A 21062-nucleotide genomic window follows, 5' to 3' on the forward strand; every position below is an offset into this window, starting at 1 on the left:
GTCAAGAATTTTACATTTTATGCAGTCTAAGCTAAAAGCAGCTTATTAAATAACTTGACCCTGGTAGAATTTGTCAGGCCTTGCACTGGTGACAAGGCTGTGTGTGGCCAGCAGTGCCTCAGACATCACGCTGCAAAGAAAGGAAGCGCAACACAAAAGCTGCATTCTCGCTGATGTTTTTCCCCATCCCTTCTTTGTACAAGTTTGTCTTCTGCCTTTGTGTATAGACAAACCAGGGAAAAGCTACAGTTTCTGAATGATGCATAGTCAGTACTTTGGAAAACAGCTATTTGAATCGCCACTCAGGTTCACTTCTGCCATGGTATTGCTTACATTCCTCTTCTATAATTCTATTACTATAGAGACTATTTTTAAGATGTTATGAATTTTGGAACCATTTATAAACAAATCCAGCACATTTATAAACAAAGCTTTTTATTAATAAAATGTTTACACCTTTTTTTTTTGCACAATACATCAGACTGGTAGTGATTTAGCATGTTATTACACTATAAAAGTTTATTACGAATGCTTAAGCTGAAAAGGCTGTTTACATTATGCCAAATCAACATTTCTTCGTTTGCATTCTATGCACTATATGGGAGTGTAACAATTCAAACCAAAAGGAGAGAACAAAAGCCTGGTTTTCTTCATTAGCATCTACAAACCAACAATACAGACAAACCTGTACACGCTCTCAGGACCAGCCCAAGAGAAGACTAAAAAAAGTCTCAAAACATTCATAAGCTTGGGAAATCATCACTACAATATTTCATCACTAGTAACCCGACTACATTTCATGCAGTGAAGCAATGGTTTTAAATTTGTGCAGTTTACAGTGCTGCAGATGCTCTGTAACTTTGAGCGGCTTAAGTTTGTTTTAATAAGAGATACTAGAAGAAGGCACAGACCTTTCAACCTTTGTAACAGGTTAACCCAATCCTCTAACAAAAAGGCAAAATGTTCTTAAAATGGACAAGAAATGCCGATACAAAGGTTAACCTTCACATTGAATTTTACAGGCAAACATTTATAACACACTGCAAGAGCTATATGCACATCAGGTTATTTTTGTGCCCTGAACACACAAACGCAAATGGCAAGTTTCTTGTTCAGAAGAAACCTTCCGAATGACGTCGTCTTCACTGTACTGAGGGTGAGGGGAGCAAGGGGGAAGATTGCCAGAAGGCTAAAGTTTCTTACAGCTATAGAAATGCAATTTCTGCATCTTAAATCTGTGTCACAATTTCAATGTTGGATACACAATATTCAGAAATAGAAGGTACAAAAAAGGAAATTAAAATGGAGAAGAGTTTAAGTCACATTACTAGAATCTTACAATTATTTGCTCCCCTAGGAGAATATGCTTTTAGTCCTCACTATCTGGTGTAATACACTAGTGGTACATGTCTCAGCTGCTGTATTTTCATAACAGTGTCATAAAGCTGTACTAATGAATTACCTTTTTGTTTACAAATATTCACTGCCTCTGAGGAGCAGGAGACACCACCTATTCTTGTCTAAATCCCACAGGGACACAAAGAACAAAGTGTCAAGAAAACATAATGGATTTAATTGGAAATACATACTATAATGTGGAAAAGGGAAACAAGAAAGTAGCAGTGAATTTATGTGGGTGTCAGAGTTACAGCATAACCAAAAAAAAGTGGCTGGAGTATCACACCCAGATGAAGAGCGTGACAGCAAGAGTGGTCTGTATCCTTGGACATCTGAAAGAGTAGCAGGTGGTTTGTTCAACACTACATGTGAAAACATTAACAGAAATTAAGCAAAGAAAACAAAGAAGAGTACCTTCAAAAGGTGATTAGCTCCTTGAATAGAATTCACTGTTAGTGTCTAAGCACAAAATCTAAGAACCCCAGCTTGCAGGATGATGTAACGGGAAAAGCAAAATTACTTCTTTCAAGAAGTCTATTCTAGAATAAGAGCAGTTTCAGCAAATCCTGTCCCAGTTTTCAGGGGGACAAGTCATCCTATTGCCTTGGTTTTCCATGTAAAATAGGAAGGCCAAAATAACTCTAGGCCACTGGACCTTTTCTAAGTATTTTTAAATAGCTGTTTACAGCATGTACGCTCTGATGACACTATGATAAAAATCAAGAGTTGAGTGGGGCAAAAATATGAGGGGGAAGGAAGAAAAAGCTGATCCTAGGATCATTTCGTTATGTCAGAGACTAAACCCAGCAGTACTCTTGGGTTTCAGCACATTTTTATACCCCTTGAAAGATTTGTTATCCGTGACACTTCATGGATAAAGTTGGTAATGCTTGTTTGATTTTTCCAAGTCGTGCATTTTTGAGTCTAGCTGACCAAGAAAGGGTTTGCATTCAAGCTTCTGAGACCTTCAAAATACCAGAAGGAATTTTTCAGAAACAAACCCTTGTGTCAGAAGGCCTATTAATTTTAGGGAAATACATTTTGGCACCTGAATTCTTCTATCAGAAACAAAGACATGTTTTCAAGCTGTTTCTTCTGACAAGCCAGAGCCATACGACTCTGAAAAGGACAGCTGACATGACTTTTTTTTAATACTAGAACCTATATTTCTATCTTAGATTGGTAATTCACACTGTCTTTATAGAACAAATCTTCTGTTACCTACCATTTCTAGGGCTGTGATCTAGCACTAGGAACATGATCAGAACATGAAATTTTAACCGTTTTCTTTAGAGAATTTTGTGCGGATTTTTCAGCAGCTTAGTTCAAGCACACATTTCTCCTGCTTCAAATAAATGGCTCGTAGCATAAACACAGTCTCAGATTGCTGGAGAACAACTTCCTGCTAAAAAAACCTAAGACACTTTGTCCTTTCTTATTGATGAATAGAAAAGCCTCTCTTTTAGAGGCTTGAAGTGTTTAAGAGAGATACACAAAGCTTTTTAGAAAATGACCAGGCAGTGCAGAAGTTTAAGTCAGTGAATTATTCAGATTTTCCTCATGTTTTAAATTAGTTTTTTCTACGTCTAGGTAGCTATTGCTGCTTATAAGTGAGGTTTGCTACAGGGTGATGAGCTACCCAGTTCCGACAGCTTCTGTCCGCTAAATCATCAATTCCAAAGATAGTCCCTGCAGATTGCTGAGATAGCACACCACAAATAGACTACACCATCCTTAATAAACACTACAGACTGTTTCACAAGAAAGTCTTTCAAACACCCCTGATAATGCTTCATTTCCAACTCTTACTCAATATGTTATACTGGAAATTAAAGTTGATGAGTAATATAGAATTAACTTTGTAACAAAATCCTGTTGAGGCCAACTTTTACACCATTCAAGATATTCAGCCTAATTTATATTTTGATAATTACAATGAAGCTCTAACCACAAACGTAGACAGCTCCCAATGAACTTCATACCTCTTGAGCAGGTCAAAGGATTAGACGTCCAAATCAGTCAGCAAACATTGTCTCCTCTCTTCCCAAGCATGTGAGCAATCTTTCTTGAGCAGGCTGGTAGCATTCAGTCAGTGTTACATACACCCACATAGCAGAGGCTGCAGTCTGTACAAAACACCCCTCTAACCTACTGTGATCCTGGAGCACTTAAAGGGTCTCACTGATACCAGCAGGGATTCCAAGTGCAATGATTTGTTTTGTTTCAACATGGATCTAGTAACACAAATGAAGTCTTTACCTTCTTGGCAACAGCAAAGGTCATTAGAAGTGTCTTAGAAATTTTCAAACCACCCATGACAATTTTCAGTGGTTTGACCACCAGATGTTTCTGTTACTAAACATAAGCTTCAAGATTTCACCTATTTTAGGCATTTAGTGTGCCAGATTTCAGCACATATTAAAAATATACTACAAAACCACCTATAGCACAGATGAAGAGCCTGGCAAGTCAGCTAAGAAACTGTTTAAGTAATTGAAAGGGTCAGATGAAGACACCCTCCAAAACTTGAGGAGCACATTTGAGCTGCTCTAAAGCTTAAGAACTAACCATTTGTCAAATTATATTTTTGTACAAATCTATAACTTGGAAAGAACTGGTGTTGTTTAGAAGTTGAAATAGTCATACTTCGTCAGTTAAAAATGCTCTGGATCAATGATATGACATGCATCTCTTTACATTTTTACATACGTGATACTTTACCCTTCTAAACTTGCTCTGCAGCAACTAATTCCCTTTGAGAGTATCTGAAAGTCCAGCCTCTATGATGACAGAAAGTCAGAGTGGAATACATAGAACTTCAGTCCTCAGCTTTTTCAACAAAAGTAATTAAACAAAATAACAAAAGTAATTAAAAATTTAGCTGGAATGGTTGCCAATCAGCACTCCAAACACTCAAAGGCTAATGTGTCTCCAAACAGAGAATCTGTGTGGGGACAAAACAGAATCCATTGCAGCAAGCCTAGTGCAAGATGAAAGCATGTGGCCTGACAAATTATTAACATAGAAGAAACCATTTCTCACCAGCAAAAATGAAACAATGAACATGTGCATCTCATCCAGGGAAGACCGCATTCCAGCTTTCAGCTACGGCCAACTCATCAATAAACAGTTATCTTGGCTCAAAAGAACTTACATCAACAGCCTGTCATTTTAAATCGGCACATCTTAAGCAGCCTCATTTCAGCGTTTGTAGTTTGGACAATCTGAACCACTGGCTATTTCCACGTTTTCTTTAACTGCAGTAATTCAAGATCAGAACTGCAAAAAGGATGAGAAGTGAGCTGGCATTCCACTCGGATCCAAAACAGAAACAAGGAGTCTGAGGCATTAAGACTTGGCTGCATTTGAGAAGGGCCAGTTTGTTGCTGCTTTTTTAGTGTTTTGGGGTGGGTATTTTTTTGTTTTTAAAGTCTAATTTTGGTGTATAGCAAATAAGTGAGGATAGATCAGAAAGCTGTTCATAAAGATTTGCCAAGATATATGGATCTCTCCCCTGAAGGAACTAGAATAATCTCAATACTAGCCTGGCTCTCACTTTTGCCCAAAGTCTAATATCTTCTCCTCAACTCAATACATCTTGGATAAATGCTGTTAAACCATTTTTGATATCACACCAAAAACCAGATTTAAACTCAATTTTTACCACATGCTAACAAGCAATAACAGTAATTTAGAAAGTATTAAATTCCTTTTTTTGTTAATCTACATGAAAGATATTCCCAATATGAGACTTTCCTTCTCCAACTATGATCTTTCCAACTTAAAGAATTTCCAGATTTATTACTTTCAGCTTTAATAAAAGCAGTATTAGCGGTATCACAGTTAAGACACCAGGTGCTTTAGTATCTTGGTATAGAGTAAACTTTGGGAGCACTGTGAACACAGAATGTTTTAAAAACCTTTTTGAATTAGATAACCACACAATTTACTTTTAAAAAATTTGCTGGGAGTAATAATTAAGATATTTCAAAGAAATTAGGGAAGTTCTACATTTAATTTCTAACCTGCTTTTTAATAATTAAAAATATGCCCAAGAGCAAGCTTACTCTGTTCTTTCTTTACCAAATATATTTCCATCAAGCATTTTGCAAGAGTACTTAAGTTTTCATAATTTATTTGCTTTGAGCAACAGAGAAAAAAGAAGATTGTACATCAGCTGAACACCAAACATAAATCTGTCTCTACTACAAGACACTTCGTTAAGGACCAAGGTTTTAATGGGGTTTCAAACAGCCTTCATTTGATGAAGATACACTTCTTGGGCGCTCTATAAGCACGTAGCCTGTACAACTGTGGCAAAGGAGGCATAATTGACAATGCAGGGTGAGTAAAAGGCATGATAAAAATGTAGTCACCAAATCTCATTAAAACATACTGACCCATTCAAAATCTTGCTGTAACAGTTCGCCTGTTTCGCTCCGGAATAGCTCTACAAGAATTTTCACTAATACAAACTAATCTGAAGTACAAGTCCTTTCATTTCTTACAAACTTTTCTACATTTCCTTCAATACTCGAGCTGACAGAAAAACCAGGTGACAAAGAAAGAATAAGCATCAGCAACACGACCTCATTTTGATACTAAAGCTAAACAGCATATTTTAGTATATACTCAAGTCTATTAAGCTCTTTTTCTTCAAAAGTAGAAAGTTTCTCACTAGTGCTGGTAGGAAACAAAAAGTAAAAATAAATAAAATAGTACAAATGGGTATGGTCAACCTATAGCTTAATTGACAGTGTACTAAATCCTATACACTGGTTTGCTAAAAACCCTCACAGATGAAAAAGCCCAGGAACCAAGAGGTAACGATCTACATTACCACATGTCTTAAGGTTACAGCCTATTTGTATCTTTGTGCCCAAAACAGGCAAGACTGGGTGCACCACAGATGAAAACCTGTTCAACAGACAGACCAGACGCTGCACCAACAGCATTCTCTATTGGCTCTTTCAAATGTGATTAAAAGAGTAAGAATTTCAGTCTGCCTCTGGGTGAACTCACAGTGACAATACCTAAAATGCAGGAAAAAACCTAATAGAGATTCCCCAGGAGTTTTTCCATGGGTGTGGAATGGCAAGAATGTATAAGATTGCATTATTTTTTACTGTTTTTACATAATTTATAATACTTTAAACACTGGTCTCATAAATATAATATGAACACTTTACACATGCCAAGCAATTAAAGTCGTTCCCCAAAAAACTTTCAGGTCTTATCATGACCACCGGCAGCATCCGTTTACAGCATCTGTTTTCAGTCAGTAACCACTTAATTTAGTCAGAGCTACAACTAAATTTTCTTCAACCAACATCTTCATATTAAAAACCTCATAGGAACAAAAAGACGCTTATAAGCATAACAGTTTGCCTTAAAGTGATTAATGTCAGCATGAAAAAGAGATTGTCTGTGGTTCAAGATCTGTTGCTCATGTCCCCACCCCCAGCGCATATCATCTTTAAATAAAAAGTGCAAATGGGATTTGGGGACTGGATGGACTGATTTGCCTATTGTCTTCAGTTGCTTATTATGTAGCCATCTCACATCAGCTGTCCCATCATACTTTGGATTAGCTACAATTAAAATAAGGCTCACTGAAGAAAAGGAAGAAATGACATCTAACTCCCAGATTCCTCCCACCCCTAAGTCCCACAAAGTGCTCATTTCCCTTTTTACGAGAAAAATCCCAAAATCTTGATTACAAAACTATTAAACATTTCAGTTCTACCATCCATAATAGTCACCTTCCTTTCAAGCAAGGCCAAAAAAGTGATGATGGATTCCCTTTGAATGCAAGAGATACTACACTTTTCATAAGTAAACAGGCTGATATTATGATTGCAGTCTCTTCTGCAAGTTTACAGATTTCAGATGAACTGGTCCATTTTTGTGGGACCTCGGGTGTACGAACACCAGCAGATAAAGATCTAAGACTGATAATATAAACCCAACGTGAACCATTAACTTCCAAGACCACCTACTGTATAAACAAGTCTGTTTTTCTAAGGGATCAGTCAACAGCAGCTGCGCTTTGTCACCGATGGTTGTCTTCTTAGTTTGAAGCCCTTACCACTAGACGGGGGGTTAGCGTCAGTTGATGGAATTCTGCGACCTACAAGGAGGCAGAAAAAAATTCATAGCAAACATTATACTCAAAACTAATTCTAAGCATCCAGTGTGTGTGTTAGGTGTGTATTCATCTTGTCATATGTCATTAATGACAGCATTCCTGCGTAACAGAAGGATGGCAGCTAACAGCCTATAAGAGGTACAGTTCCACAAAAGACGACTAGAGGCAGTTTTAAGTTAATTTTGCAGCTCAGACTAATCTAGACTTGGAGAGCTAAGCTATAAAAGCACCTGAGAATATACTCTGCAGGATCCAATACCATCTGGAATATCTTCACTGAGAACTATCATCTTGACCCAAATTGTCAGAGATCATCTGCATCGGGCTTAGCACAGAAGTGCTTGTGAAGATGCTTTAGTCATTTGATAAGTGTTTAAAATTCACCATTCCTGGTTGGATATTCTTTTCTGAGGAGGATTTATGATTCCCGCCCCCCCCCCCCCCCGCCCCCAGTTTATTCAAGGTCAACTTTAGGGAGCAACTACAGGGTGTTTCAAAAAGGTGGACCCAATTTCAAAGCAGTATATTTCACAATGGCAACATTACAACTATACAAAAATTTACAGTTTAATTAGTTAAGTTTTAGTAAGCTTTTTATAAATGCTTTATGTTCATTCATGGGCGGGTCATGGTTGCAGAGACAGTGATTTCAAATTGGGTCCATCTTTTTGAAACACCCCATAGTAAGTCAGTGAATCAGGAGGCTCATGTACAGCACATAGTTTTTACATCAATGTATTCAACTGTTTATCAGGACTGTTTTTTTTCTTAAGTCTGATGTTTCTGTAGTTATTCAAAGCTAAACTGCAGTGCACACACACACAGATGGCTGTTTGTCCTCTTTTCACAAACAGGCTGACATACGTGCACATTGGTGCTGCTGCCTGAAACATCCTGCAAATAATATCACATGGAATTCACTTTGCAATACTGTCTGCTTTTCATTCACACACAAAAAATAGTAATTTGCATCCCCAGCATGAATGAGACAAAAAAGACTTGCAATTTAATTAAATATGTTATTGAAAATGCACTGGTTTAGATTAAGTACAAACACTAAGAGTGAGAACTTAATTCCTTTTCTCAGCTGTATAAAGTTTGGATCTTCCTCATGCCACTTCCTTTCCCTTCCATAACCTTGGAAATACCAATTGAAACATTCAATAACAGATACAGTAAAATGAGACTGACTTCTGACATAGCTGCCCTGCTTGCTATTTATCCAGCAGCATCACAGTAGGCTTAAAATTTCTAGAAGGAATACTTAGAGGTTGTTAGATGACCAAAACTTTATACAGCTCATTTTGCCATTTGTTATTCATGTCTGACTGTAACAAATTTCAGTCAGTATACATGGACCTAAATTGTACAAAAAGCAATACAGTAATCAGATTTCTACTTTAACTTCTTTTGGAAGAAACCACGTTAACTGTTTAAATACTTACTAATTTCTATAAAGAGTTCATTAATGTTTATTGCATTTTTCGCACTTGTCTCTACAAATATTGCATGGATGGAATCTGCATAGTCTTTAGCATCTTTTTCCATGACTTCTCTGGAAAAACAAAGCAAAGAAAAAAATTGTGAATGCAAAAAAACTCCATTATTCAAAATCTTAAGGGACAGATTAAGCTTTAAAGTGTCTCATTAAATGACTATCTTGTATTTTACCTGTTTGGCATCACAGTGCTCACTCATCCTGAAGCTGATGCTCAATCTTTACCCCACACCATCTCTCTGCCTTGAGGTATGAGCATCACTGAAGCACAATCATCAACTAAACAAGGCCTTAATCCATCTGACAGCGTTACAGCGCAGTTTGTTTCTTGAGTGCTCTAAGTGTAGGTCTGCAATCTATCATCAGGGGTGCTTTATTCTTCACACACACACCAGTTTTAGATGTACTGAAATGATCCTGAAGCACTAGTTCTACTAATCCAATGGATTTCCTACAGCTGTTTGCAAAACCAAGTATGTCACAAGACTGCACATATCATTAGAATAGATTTACTTCACATGAAGACATCGCTGTAAACAGGAACATCTTTAGACTGAGCACACAACACCACAGCCAAGAAGTGAGAAAGTTATTCTGCACTCCTAAGCAAGTTGGATAAAGAAGTGTGTTTCCTTAAATAACATGTTAAAACCAAAGCCCAATAGGTGGAGAGAAGACTGGACTATATGTTGTATCCCTTTATATACAATTTATAGAAAACACAGGCTACTTTCAGTAACAAGGACTTAGCATATCAAAAGCACAGACTTCAGATCAGCGACTCCAATTTTGCCTCTGACTAAAGTACAAGGCATCTTCCTCATTAGCTTCAATAGCAATGTTTACATCATTTATGATGCCACCCAAGCACCAAGAAATAAGTGTGTGTGACTTAATACTGCATGCCTTATACCTTGTATTTGTCTTGTAAGTCATTTTATGCTCTATTTCCTTCAGACCTACTACTAAAAAAAGTTAGAGCTCACTAGATAACTGCTATTTATTAACAATGTGTAAAACTGTGCTAAGAAGCAGCTTTGCAGTGGTTCTTTAAATGCTGAACCATCTGTGTCCTTTGAGACACCAGCTGTGGTACCTTCTCTAATGAAATCTAAAACCAGGAAGTTTGCACACACTTTCTGAATTTTGGCTTATTTAACCAGGACATCAATAAAAATGGACTTCTTTTGTTTTTAGTACATGCCTTCTTGAAAGTTTGGCTGTTCATAAAGTTTCTCAAGAACTTTTCCCACTCCCTGCAACTATTTCAGCCACAGCCAATTCCACCCCAATATTTAAGCAGGGGAGGAAGACACCTGAACAAGCAAGTCAGAAAAACCAACACAATGCTTTCCAACAGGCTTGATGTTTTTCCTAACCAAATGAGGTGCTACAGGCTGACAGGAGTACTTCTTATAAAGTGAGGTAAACAGCTTGTATTACACTGTAGTTTCACAGGCAGTCCAGGCTTGTGTAACTTGGCACTGCCACCAGAATAGGTTAATCCTGTCTCTCCCTGTAAATTGCTCATTCCTAACTGTGCTATCCCACCTCTGTCCTGCCAGCAAGTGTTCATGGTATGAGTAAAACAAATACACTTGGATCGGTTTTCCTTTTTTAAAATGGTTAGTTTTAATTCTGGATCCATTTTACAGCCTGATTTACTGCACAATCACACACATACTGACACCAGCACAGGGGAGGAATTGGGCAAGACTGTCCAAGGGCAGACTAAGCAAATCTTCTGACAGTAGAAACAGCTCAGACCCCTTCTGAAACCACAACACTAGTGCTAAACAGTTTAAATTACTCCATACCTTTCACCTGCTCTGAAAACATTTAGCACTACAAGCTTAAGTGAAAATCTCCAAGCTGTCAATGGTTATTTACCTTACATCATTAAGATCACACTTATTTCCTGCAATGGCTACAACAATGTTTGGAGGTCCATGCTGTCGAAGCTCTTTAACCCAGTTCTTTAATGTTGAGAAAGTTTCCTGATTGGGTGGGGGGGAGAAAGAAAGAAAAAAAAACAGAAGTAATTAAGAGTCAGAACGGGCTCAAGACACACAAACTCCCCCCACCCCCCCCAACCAAACCAGAAATTATGTCAGGTCAAGATCAAACCCCTTACCTCTTTTGTGATGTCGTACACTATAATGGCTGCTGCTGACCCTCTGTAATACATTGGGGCTAAAGCACGAAACTGAAAGAAAGAAACCATATATTATCAATCTGACCTTCCACTGATCTCCAGGATTTCCTTATTATTATTATTATTATTATTGAATAAAGTGGAAATTAGCTTTCAAGTTCACGTTAGTGGAAAACTCATATATACAATTACAGAGAGTTTGTGCAGCAGAGTACCTTAAGTTCCACAAAGTATTGTTTACAAAGGCCAACCAATAAATAGTCCACGGATCAGCAGCAGTAATCTCAAGAAAAAGAGCAAATATTACACTGATCAGAAATGTTCAGAAGTTGCTGTTGACCTCTAGTCCCGCAGACCCCTCATGGATCTCTCAAATGCTACAAGTGTTGGTTTCCTCATCATCTAACTTAGGGATATAAGGATTCAACTTAAGATTTTCTTCAAAACTCAAAAATTAGAGGTGTGTTTAATACTAAAAAAATGCAAAAGCCCACAGCTATGTGAGCTGTTGCAAATAGAGCTTTAAGGAACACACTAAATAGTAGAAGGCTACTGGAATTTTCTTGTAATTTTCAGAATAAAATCTACAGCAAGCATATTTGGTTTGTAGTGCATTTGCACCAGGCCTGTACCTTTGCATGGGCAGAGTATTATGAATCCAGGAATGAAAAAGAGTGATAGAACACATGATTAAGCTGCATCAAAAATATTGATCAAGCATTCTTAAGAAGTGTGATATTCTGACAATTTAAAAAAGACAATTAATCGAGCAACCAACACTCTCAGTCAAAGCAGAGAGTAAACTGCATGTCTTGCTTTAATGTAAGCATATGTGATTTAGAGCTTTTGTGCATTCTTACTACTCTGGGTAAAAAATCATGAATAGAATATGGTTTTTCATAAAGGCTTATTTGCTTCTAATAAAATACCGATTTCCTTTTGCTTAGTACAGTTCAACTGAGAGCAATATTATAAATCATAAAAAAACCCAACTTGCTATAAAGCAGAATTCCAGACCACTTACTTTTGGCTTTCAAATTCTGTTTTGAAAATAGGATTTTGAACACAAAGCTCAGAATATAAAAATATTTAATAGTGGGAAAGGGAAACGTGGGCAGGCATGCAGTTCATGTTGGGACATAATCCCTCTCTTCTTCCTAAGTACTAAAATGTAAAGAGAAACATATTTGGTAAACCACCACTTGGACTGGTTGCAACCTGGCTTTTTGATTATTTGACTATTTATATTGGGAATAAACCAACTTTCACTTGCTGATTTTGTATTACTCTCATTTCCTGCCTGCTAACACTTAGATACTTTTTTCCACCTAAGAGCAGTCAGCAGATAAAATACATTAACAAAACAGATGTTACTAGCAACACCGAATTTTCTTTTGCTATTTTTCCAAAGCCTTCAGCTTGCCCTCCAGCCTCCAATTTGTGTTTTGACAGAATTTAAGACAACATAATGTAATTATCCACAGAAACTGTCAAAATTGTTAGGTAAGGAAGCAGAAATCCTAATTGCTGTAAGTAATCTCCTTTAACATTTCTCAGTGTAAAAGAAATGAGAGAAGAAATAAAGCGTGTGTGCATGTAGGGAAATGAGCTCTATGAAGTGAATTAGGGCATGTTTCCACCTTCGCTGGCAGCCGCTCAGAACAAGGGCTTGCCCAGTGGAATGTAGAACTATTTGCTGCTGGGCTTTTGAAGTGGAAAAGAGCAAACGCTCCTCAAGAAGCCAGTACTTTGAATTCTGAGCATGACACATCATAGCTGAGCAGAGACATTTTAGTTCCAAGAATGGTGTGGACATTTTTGGTATTCCAAATCACCATGGAGGGGATGCCTTCCATAATTCAGATGTGCTGCACGGCCAGAAGAAAACTGTGCTACGGATTTCAGGGCAGAGCAGGTATACAGACCATTTGGACTATAGTAAGTGATGGTGCTGTTCTGCTTTGGAGAAGGAAACATCTATGGTGATACTGGCATCATTTCAAAGTAAATATCCTTGCTTCCATGTCACTGGTTTCTTTGGATACACTGAGGGCTCACAGTGACTTCTCTGAGGTGTGGAACAGAAGCTTCACAGATATCACAGCTCTTGTGTCAGAGCTCAGGTAAGACATCTTCCTTTTTTTGATTTTTATAAAGATATTATGCAACTTGTTTTGAAGAAAATTAAAGAGGTATCACTCAGTCTAAAAACAGAAAGAAGAAGGACATGCTATTCATGTACGGAGATGCTTCCTCAGATTGCAGTGTGCCGAATCCAAATTGCAGTGTTCACCCATTGCTTGCAAACACAGTTAAAGTGAACAGGATGGAATGCTAATATGTGATGGATGTTTCCTGCCAAGCTGTGGCAGGCATGTTTATAAAGCTTTGCATTTAAGAGTATCAGCCTCTCAAAATTCATACTCAGCCCCTCAGAAGATTCACATTCCAGCATTAGCATTTCAAAATGGGCTACGATGTTCACTTAAGACAAAATATTTACAGCAAATGCTGACTGACTGCTCGTAATGGAACAACTTGGATATTTCTGATAACATGGATACTATTGGACATACCCTGGGACACATCCCTGACAACATGAGTTTGCTTTAGATAGTGCTAGCTGGAAGGAAATAACTTGTCATTCAAAATCTACTGCGCTGAAATGCATTACAAATATACTCGAGTTACTTTCTAGCCATCAAGGCTGTTACCAAGCTAAAAAGCTAATGAGTCAGTTCCACCAGGACTCCAAAAGGGCAAGTGACTCTGAACTTGTTGGGTTTTTTTGTTGTGGTTGGTTGGTTTTGGTGGTGAGGGTTTTTTCGTTTGGGCACTGTTTCTTGAGCCAATCCTGAAAAACAGTATAGCTGCATTCGCCAGTTGTTATTCTAATTGATCAAACTGACTCTTCCTGGGGACTGGTCTGGTGTCTACTTTCGTTACAGACAGCTCACATCCTAAATAAACTCCTCATGAGGAATTGACAGTTACCAGTAGTTGTCAGTCAAAAAACTGCAAGAATATGCACAGTTAATATGACTACTATAATTTCTACCACTGCTGCTAGTAATCCATAAACAAGCAAGTTAGAATTTAAAGGAAGAATTGCTAGCTAAGTAAAAATCATGTCAATTAATTGACTGTGATTTCATTTGACTAATCATTTTCTTGAAAATTTGTGTTGCCTCCCCTTAGAACTATGCACTATCAAAATCTCAAACTACCAAATTAAAATGTAAATTTCAAAATAGGTTTCTTGATAGAGCTTCTAAAACTATCACATTTGAGAAGAAAATACTTACAAAATAATAAAAGATCGGTTATCACCCATAACCTTGCTTGAAACACAGCTTTTGAAAGCCTCAGCCCACATCCTACTCACGTTAATAACCCCAACACTGAAGCTAACAATGTGTTAGCAGTTGACTATTTTTCCAGAATTGGGACCCTACACATACTACAAAACATGATCTTCCATTTAACGTTGATTCTCATGTTGCTGGTTGCACTGGCTACAAATACGCCAGCTGAATGTTTAAAACTCAACTATAGTAATGATACTAGAGACAGCTGCTGGCTCCCTGCGTCTTGTTTTCTCTCTAAATGGCACTCCCTTTCAGCGAATCTAAACCTTGTCTTCTGCTTTATAAGCTCCTCTTCTTAGGTAATCATAATTTACTTCATACTTTAACCATGATAACAATGAACAACAAAAACATATTTTCAGCACACATATCTTGATATAAATAAATGTTCCAATGCATATTTGTTAAACCAGATCACACTGTGACTTCTGGAGGCATAGGTGAAAAGCAGCTCAAACTCCAGCCAGAACTATCATCACAGATATTGATTCTACTTACCCGCTCCTGTCCAGCTGTATCCCAAATTAGGAATTTATGCAGCTCATTCTGATACTGTACAGTCTTGGTCATAAATGAGGCTCTGGAAAAAAATTACAGCTCATGCTTTTTAAAATCTAAATATGTTCTTGGAACATTATCCCCATGAACTTTACAAAATGTTTACATTCCAATAAAAGTGCTTCCCACCCCAAACTGATGAAGATTTTCATACATAAAGGCTAAAATTATTGAGGCAAAGGGCCTCGGAGGATGACAATTCCTTTCAGAGGATGAAATTCAACTAAAATGACAGAAGGACCACCAAAGCTTTTATTGTTCATAAACTTTTGATAAAAATAAAGGATGCATTCCCCCCCAAAAAATCAGAAAGGTCATCCTTTTTAACAATATTCTTCCTAAACGGAGAAGTCATCACAACAAATCATAGAAGCATATACCGGAAACTTCCAGAGGGAAAGAGATAAAATCCTCCCTCTTTGTATCAGCGTCTTCTATCTCTGTACTAACATTCAGATAAATACTGTTAAGTCCATACTTGGGAATAAAATACGGGAGATTCCTATCACCTTTGGTAGGTGTTAAGAGGACAGAGAAATCAATAATGAGTAACTTGCTTGGTGTCCGCACTCTGTACAGCTCATAAATCCTGTCTGTCATTATATGCTTCAGTCTGCATAGGCTCTTGGACTTCAAGAAGACAAAAACCCATCTTCCTATGCTCCAGCTGCTCCCCCAACTTCTAGATGTTTTACAGTAAAATATTGCAAAATACCGTGAAGTACTTTTCTGCTTTATGTGATCTGCTTCACATGAATCGTTGTATTTCCCACAAGAACAGGAATTCAGATACCTAATCTTTTATAAAAGGGACATCTTTGCTGTATCTATTACTGTACGCACATTTTTTTTTTTTTAGAAAAAGTACACACTGAATTAAAATCCTTGTAGAATAGGAACTACAGATGCCAGTATTATTTTAAGCATAGGAGATTCTATAATATAATCTTGGACACCTTTTGTGTGCTTAATTCCTGTCACTTGAGAACACTGCAGGCTTCCAAAGTTGTCCTACTGTCAGTTTTGGCCAGGATAGAGGACAGGATCCTGGATGCTGTGTGTATGGGAGCTCCTTGCTGTAGATTCAGAGTCAGAGAACCAGAGTCTTCCAGCATTATCAACAGTAAACACCTGAGTTCAAGACTCTGAACTTCAGTTTATCTTGGATCTTAAGTAATAACAGCACAGATTTTAATGATGTCCACAATTCTTTCGTAGTTAACATAGCAGCAGTCTTTGGACATGTTTCAATTTTATAGGAGGACAAACCAGCTATCTACATTTAAAGTAAAGAAAGGGAGCAGCTACACAATACTTTTCACCATTAATAGGTAACCTTCTGCTTGTTCCTTAAGTTCAGATGGTTTGCCAAAGAGTACAGCAATCTCCAAAGATTACTCTTCTAAGAAGCCAAATATAAGGCATCCTTAAAAAAAATAAGAGTCTAACTGCAATGTATTTGAACAGAGTTAACCAGATGATGTATTTTAGCCATCAGTAACAAAAGATAAAGTGATAGCAGTATCTGTTGTAAAGCACAAAGACTTCGACTTCCTTAAGACTGCTGCAAATTAAGCATCAATTCTAATTCTCTGGCCAATATGGAAACGATTTCCTACAGGATAGATTCTCATTGGAAATTTATCTTGCTTGGTTCTATAAACCAAACCATTCCTATACAGTCAATTTGAACTGAACAGCTGTGTTGCTCTAATTTACATCACAACTAAACATACCAAATGGTAGCTGACAATAGAGGTTAAATGCTTCTTAAAATTCTTCCACAAATGGAAGCCTTCATTGTGACAGATGTCTAAAAAAAAAAACAACCACAAAACCACAGCTCACAGACAAACCACTCGAGTTCACAAAAGCCTCCAAACTAAAGCTATACTAAACAACTTCTCACAAGAAAACAGGTATTATCCCTACTAAATTTCCTAGCTGATTCTCCCAGCCAAGTAAGCACTGTAACTAAGTGAACAAGATGCACCGGAAAGTAGTTTTATGCTCATGCATAGTTTCTTTTTGATGCTATAATGAAAGACCAGATACTCCACAGTACCTAGAGATATTTGCGGGTCATACCGAGAGGACAAAAGTTGCAGAATTCTGACAATCTTTGCTCTGCAGCTTTACACACTCTTGCAGACACACAGAGCCTAAAGCCATCCAGCACAGTATTTTAGAATTTAAAATCTGAAAGCAGACTTGAAGAGGCTGCAGTTTGCCTGTAATTGGAGACATACTGCAAATTCCATACTAAGTTACTCAAATGTTTAACCCATGGAGTCCACATATGTGGTGATGTACATCTAACTACAGAACAGAGCATCACAGTCAAATCAATAGGCATCTCTTATGTTTGCAAAGCCTGTGTTAACATACCTGGCTACCTACTATTTAAGCAGACTTTAATTTCTCCACACCCCTCTCCCTCAGGAACTGCATGCTCGAACACAATGGCTAACTTCGGGCCACTGCAGACTCTACCCATTATGAGCCAACTATTTAACAGACACCACTTTTTAAAGCATTTGGATGACTAGGAATGAAAACTGATAACCAATTTCTCAAACACATCATGCAATATGAAAAACAACAGGATCTTTCAATAGCGTCCACCTGAAGAAGAAATTTTGCTCACACTTGATATCACTATAGGCAGTAGGTCCGAACTTTCTATGCAACCTGAACTTTAACATTTATGATAGCCTGCTCTTCTGCTTCAGCAAACAGCAATGAGATTACTATCCACACCTTAAAGGCCTTCCAAAGAAGAACCTCTGCTGTAGCTAATGTGACAGTAACTAAGCATGTTCAACCCTTGAAGAACTAAGTAAACCACTTAGCAATTTGTCTTAAAGTCTACTTTTGTTAACAGGGAATTTTAATCTGTAGGATGCATACTTTTTTGTTTATCTCACAATTTGACACCAGTATTTACACTCAGAAAGAGGTGTGGGGTGTGGGAGAGATGAGAGAGAGATCGATCATAAGAACATTTTTTTAAGAAGGACAGGATGAGACACGGCTGATCTTTATCAGCAGGACCTTTTCTGGTCAGAGCTGTACCAGAGCCTGTGTGACACCTGAGACAGGAAGCTTCAGTGACACCCCCCACACTTCTCAGCATCAAGTCATGTTCTCCTGTGGGTAAAGAATTACTTCCAAACAAAGCATCCCATGAGATACTTTCAGAGCAAAAGAAATAAGCAGAAAAAGATCAAACAGCTCCAAGAACTCCTGATGTTTGCCCTTCATTCTATCCATCTGAAGATTTGACCTCAGTAACATTGCTACTCTGAGGTGAGACCAATTGCATTCTGAGTGCGCGTATTGCATACAGTTGTATAACGTTAGAACTAATTAATGAAAAAAACAACCCGAATTAGTATTAACTACTTTCAACAACCTAGGAGATTTGTTATTGTACTTGACCCTTTAGAAACTAATCTTAAAAAAAAAATAATGTAGTTTAGCAGGAGTGCATGAGAAAAGCATGTTTTTCCTTCAACAGAAGCGCCTATAGTGTAATTTATTCATAAACCCAGGACTCCTAGCAGGATTTTGTTAGCTTAGATTAACAATTCAAAATGGGTACAGATCTTACATGTGAAAATGGAAGCTGCAGGAGTGCCAAATACACTCCTACATTCCCTAAGGTAGCTCATGAGCTAATTAAGGCTGCAGTCATGTTTATTACCACGTTGAGCTGCCACACATGGAGAATCCTCAAATGATCTATTCCAGAGGTACAAATATATATTCATACAATTTAGTTTTATTCTCAAATAAGTCACATTTACTTTATCTAGTCTCTTACCCTATTGTTGGGTTGATGTTGGGGTCAAAGCTATCTTCTACAAATCTCCACACAATACTTGATTTGCCCACACCAGTGTCCTAAAGAAAGAACAGAAACAGTTGAAAGATACATTAGTTATTATAAACAGATGAATCTTTTTGTTCTCAAATCTTGCAATACACGGTGAACGAATAATAAACACGTTCCTGCAGCGAATCTCAGAGAAGTCAGATTTTGAAATACTTCAGGTATTATATTTGCTTACTAGAAAAATGAAACATCTCTGATGAGTTACAGCTTTCCAAACTAAATTGTTGAGCTGTTTTTATAAAGGACAATAAAAATCTGCATTAATGCTTATTATCAGTTATTAAAACTTTTTACCCACTTTTTTCCCCACAAAGTTATGCACAAACTGCATTTGGACAAGAGCAGGGAAAGACCATCTACCACTTCCAGTAAAATATACAGCAATTGAGTATGATACATCATCTTTGGAGCACATTAAATTCTACAATTGTGACACATGCATTTCAACCTCTGACTAATACTGTTCCACCCTGCTTAATGAAAGACTTGAAATTTCTTCTGGGACACACCTGATGCTTCTAATGCAACTCTACAGAGCTATAAATGGTAAAAGAGGAAACATAACATGAAAATCCTGGGTTGTGTATGCATTTGCACCACTGACTCTGTAGTTAAAAAAGTACATGTAGATACATAGGAGTGAAATAACATACACTATTGCCAGTAAAACTGTTCTCAACAGCAGTTGGCCATTTTAAACTGTCATTTAATTAAGACAGGTGAAGATGCTTTACATCTCCAGAGTAATTCAAATTTTATGAAAAAAAGAAAAGGAACTGCCTCAATGAAAATGAAGTTTTATGCCATTCATGCACTTTCTTGAATCTTCTGGATACTGTAGTAAGTTTGGGTACAGTATGTATGCTTGTGTTTATCTTTTTGAGCTGTTTTCTTCCCAAGGAAAAACATATTATCTCAGTTCTGTATTTTATAACATTTGAAGTCTGAATAAGCAGAACAAATCTTGAAAAGAGAAACATAGACACAGCTCCAGGTTCAAGGACCAGTTTTCCTGGGTGCTCGTTCTCCTTCTACTACACAATGAAAGTTTCCTCAGGTCCAACGAATGCAAACAGTAGCTCGTAGTTACCCCAAACGCCTTCACGACATGAAAAGCGCAGAAAACACGTAACCTTCCCTCTGAAGGGCAACGTGGCCGTTTAGAAAGAGGAAACAATTCCACCTGTCACACTCTGTTCAGGAGGGTTTGGGTTCAGGTGGAGAAAACCGCACCTGCCCACCTGAGCCTCTCGGTGAAGCCCTCACACCAAACCAAGCCAAAACAGCTTTATAGCCTGGATTTCTTTTAAGCTTCTACTTCAGTTTGTTCATTATCTCCTCCTTCCATCACCTGCAATACTTGGGGCACTTTGAAAGCCTACATATGTTGTTTAAAAAAAAAAAAAAAAGTTCAGGCCCCTCCCCCTCTCTCACAAGTTGGATTTCAGGTGCATTTATTTATTTTGTGAACTCCGAGCCCGAAACAGCTTGCGAGGAAGAGGGAAGCATATGCTGGATGCACGTGTTTTCTCTTTTCTTTTTTTAAGAGAAAAAGCCAGAAAAAAATAAGAGCGATATTTGCTCTGGAATCCGCCTCCCCCGTGGAGGGGAAGGCGCTTCCCCGCCCGGTCTCCTCAGGGAATCGGCGGGGACAAGGCCCGCCCTTCGCCCGGGGAGAGAACCCCCTACCCAGAGCCTCCCCGGTCTCACACAGAGCCTCTCCACCCCCAGACAGAGCCTTTCCAGCCAGGCTCCCTCCGTCCCGCCAACCCCAGCCCGCACCAGGGCCCCACAGAGCGCCGGCCGCGGAGCACTTACCCCCAGCAGGCAAACTTTCAGCTCCCTCAGAGCCATGGCCGGGCAAGCTGCACCTTTAACGAGCGCCTGAGACGCAGCCCGGAACAATCATAGCCCTCCGTGGGGCGCGCGTCCAGCCGAGGCCTGTGGGGGCAGCCCCCCGCCTCCCCACGCCCTGGTTACCAATACACCTCCTTCCTCAGGCTCCGCGGACGCGACGCCATCTTGGGCGGCCCACCGGA

The 21062-nt window shown here is 38.3% G+C and overlaps 1 protein-coding gene across 1 annotated transcript; it reads right to left on the reverse strand.

Annotated features, from left to right (window-relative positions):
• Positions 1–418: 418 nt before the first annotated feature.
• RAB22A (RAB22A, member RAS oncogene family) lies at positions 419–21059 on the reverse strand. The gene is made up of 7 exons (XM_005499614.3): positions 20842–21059; positions 18952–19031; positions 15066–15147; positions 11179–11250; positions 10935–11041; positions 8992–9101; positions 419–7528 (listed from the first exon to the last, which is right to left on the reverse strand). The coding sequence occupies exons 1-7, from the start codon at positions 20875–20877 to the stop codon at positions 7431–7433; spliced, it is 585 nt and encodes a 194-aa protein (XP_005499671.1). The 5' UTR covers positions 20878–21059; the 3' UTR covers positions 419–7430.
• Between the last annotated feature and the right edge of the window lie 3 nt (positions 21060–21062).

This window comes from Columba livia, chromosome 16 (assembly GCF_036013475.1).
Source record: "Columba livia isolate bColLiv1 breed racing homer chromosome 16, bColLiv1.pat.W.v2, whole genome shotgun sequence".
NCBI lineage: Eukaryota > Metazoa > Chordata > Aves > Columbiformes > Columbidae > Columba > Columba livia.

Coding starts and splice junctions, on each gene's coding strand:
- RAB22A (XM_005499614.3), bottom strand. CDS start 20,877: ATGGCTCTGAGGGAGCTGAAAGTTTGCCTGCTGGGG. Junction 19,032..20,841: donor TGAAAGTTTGCCTGCTGGGG/GTAAGTGCTCCG, acceptor TTCTTTCTTTAG/GACACTGGTGTGGGCAAATC. Junction 11,251..15,065: donor ATACAGCTGGACAGGAGCGG/GTAAGTAGAATC, acceptor TCTTTCTTTCAG/TTTCGTGCTTTAGCCCCAAT.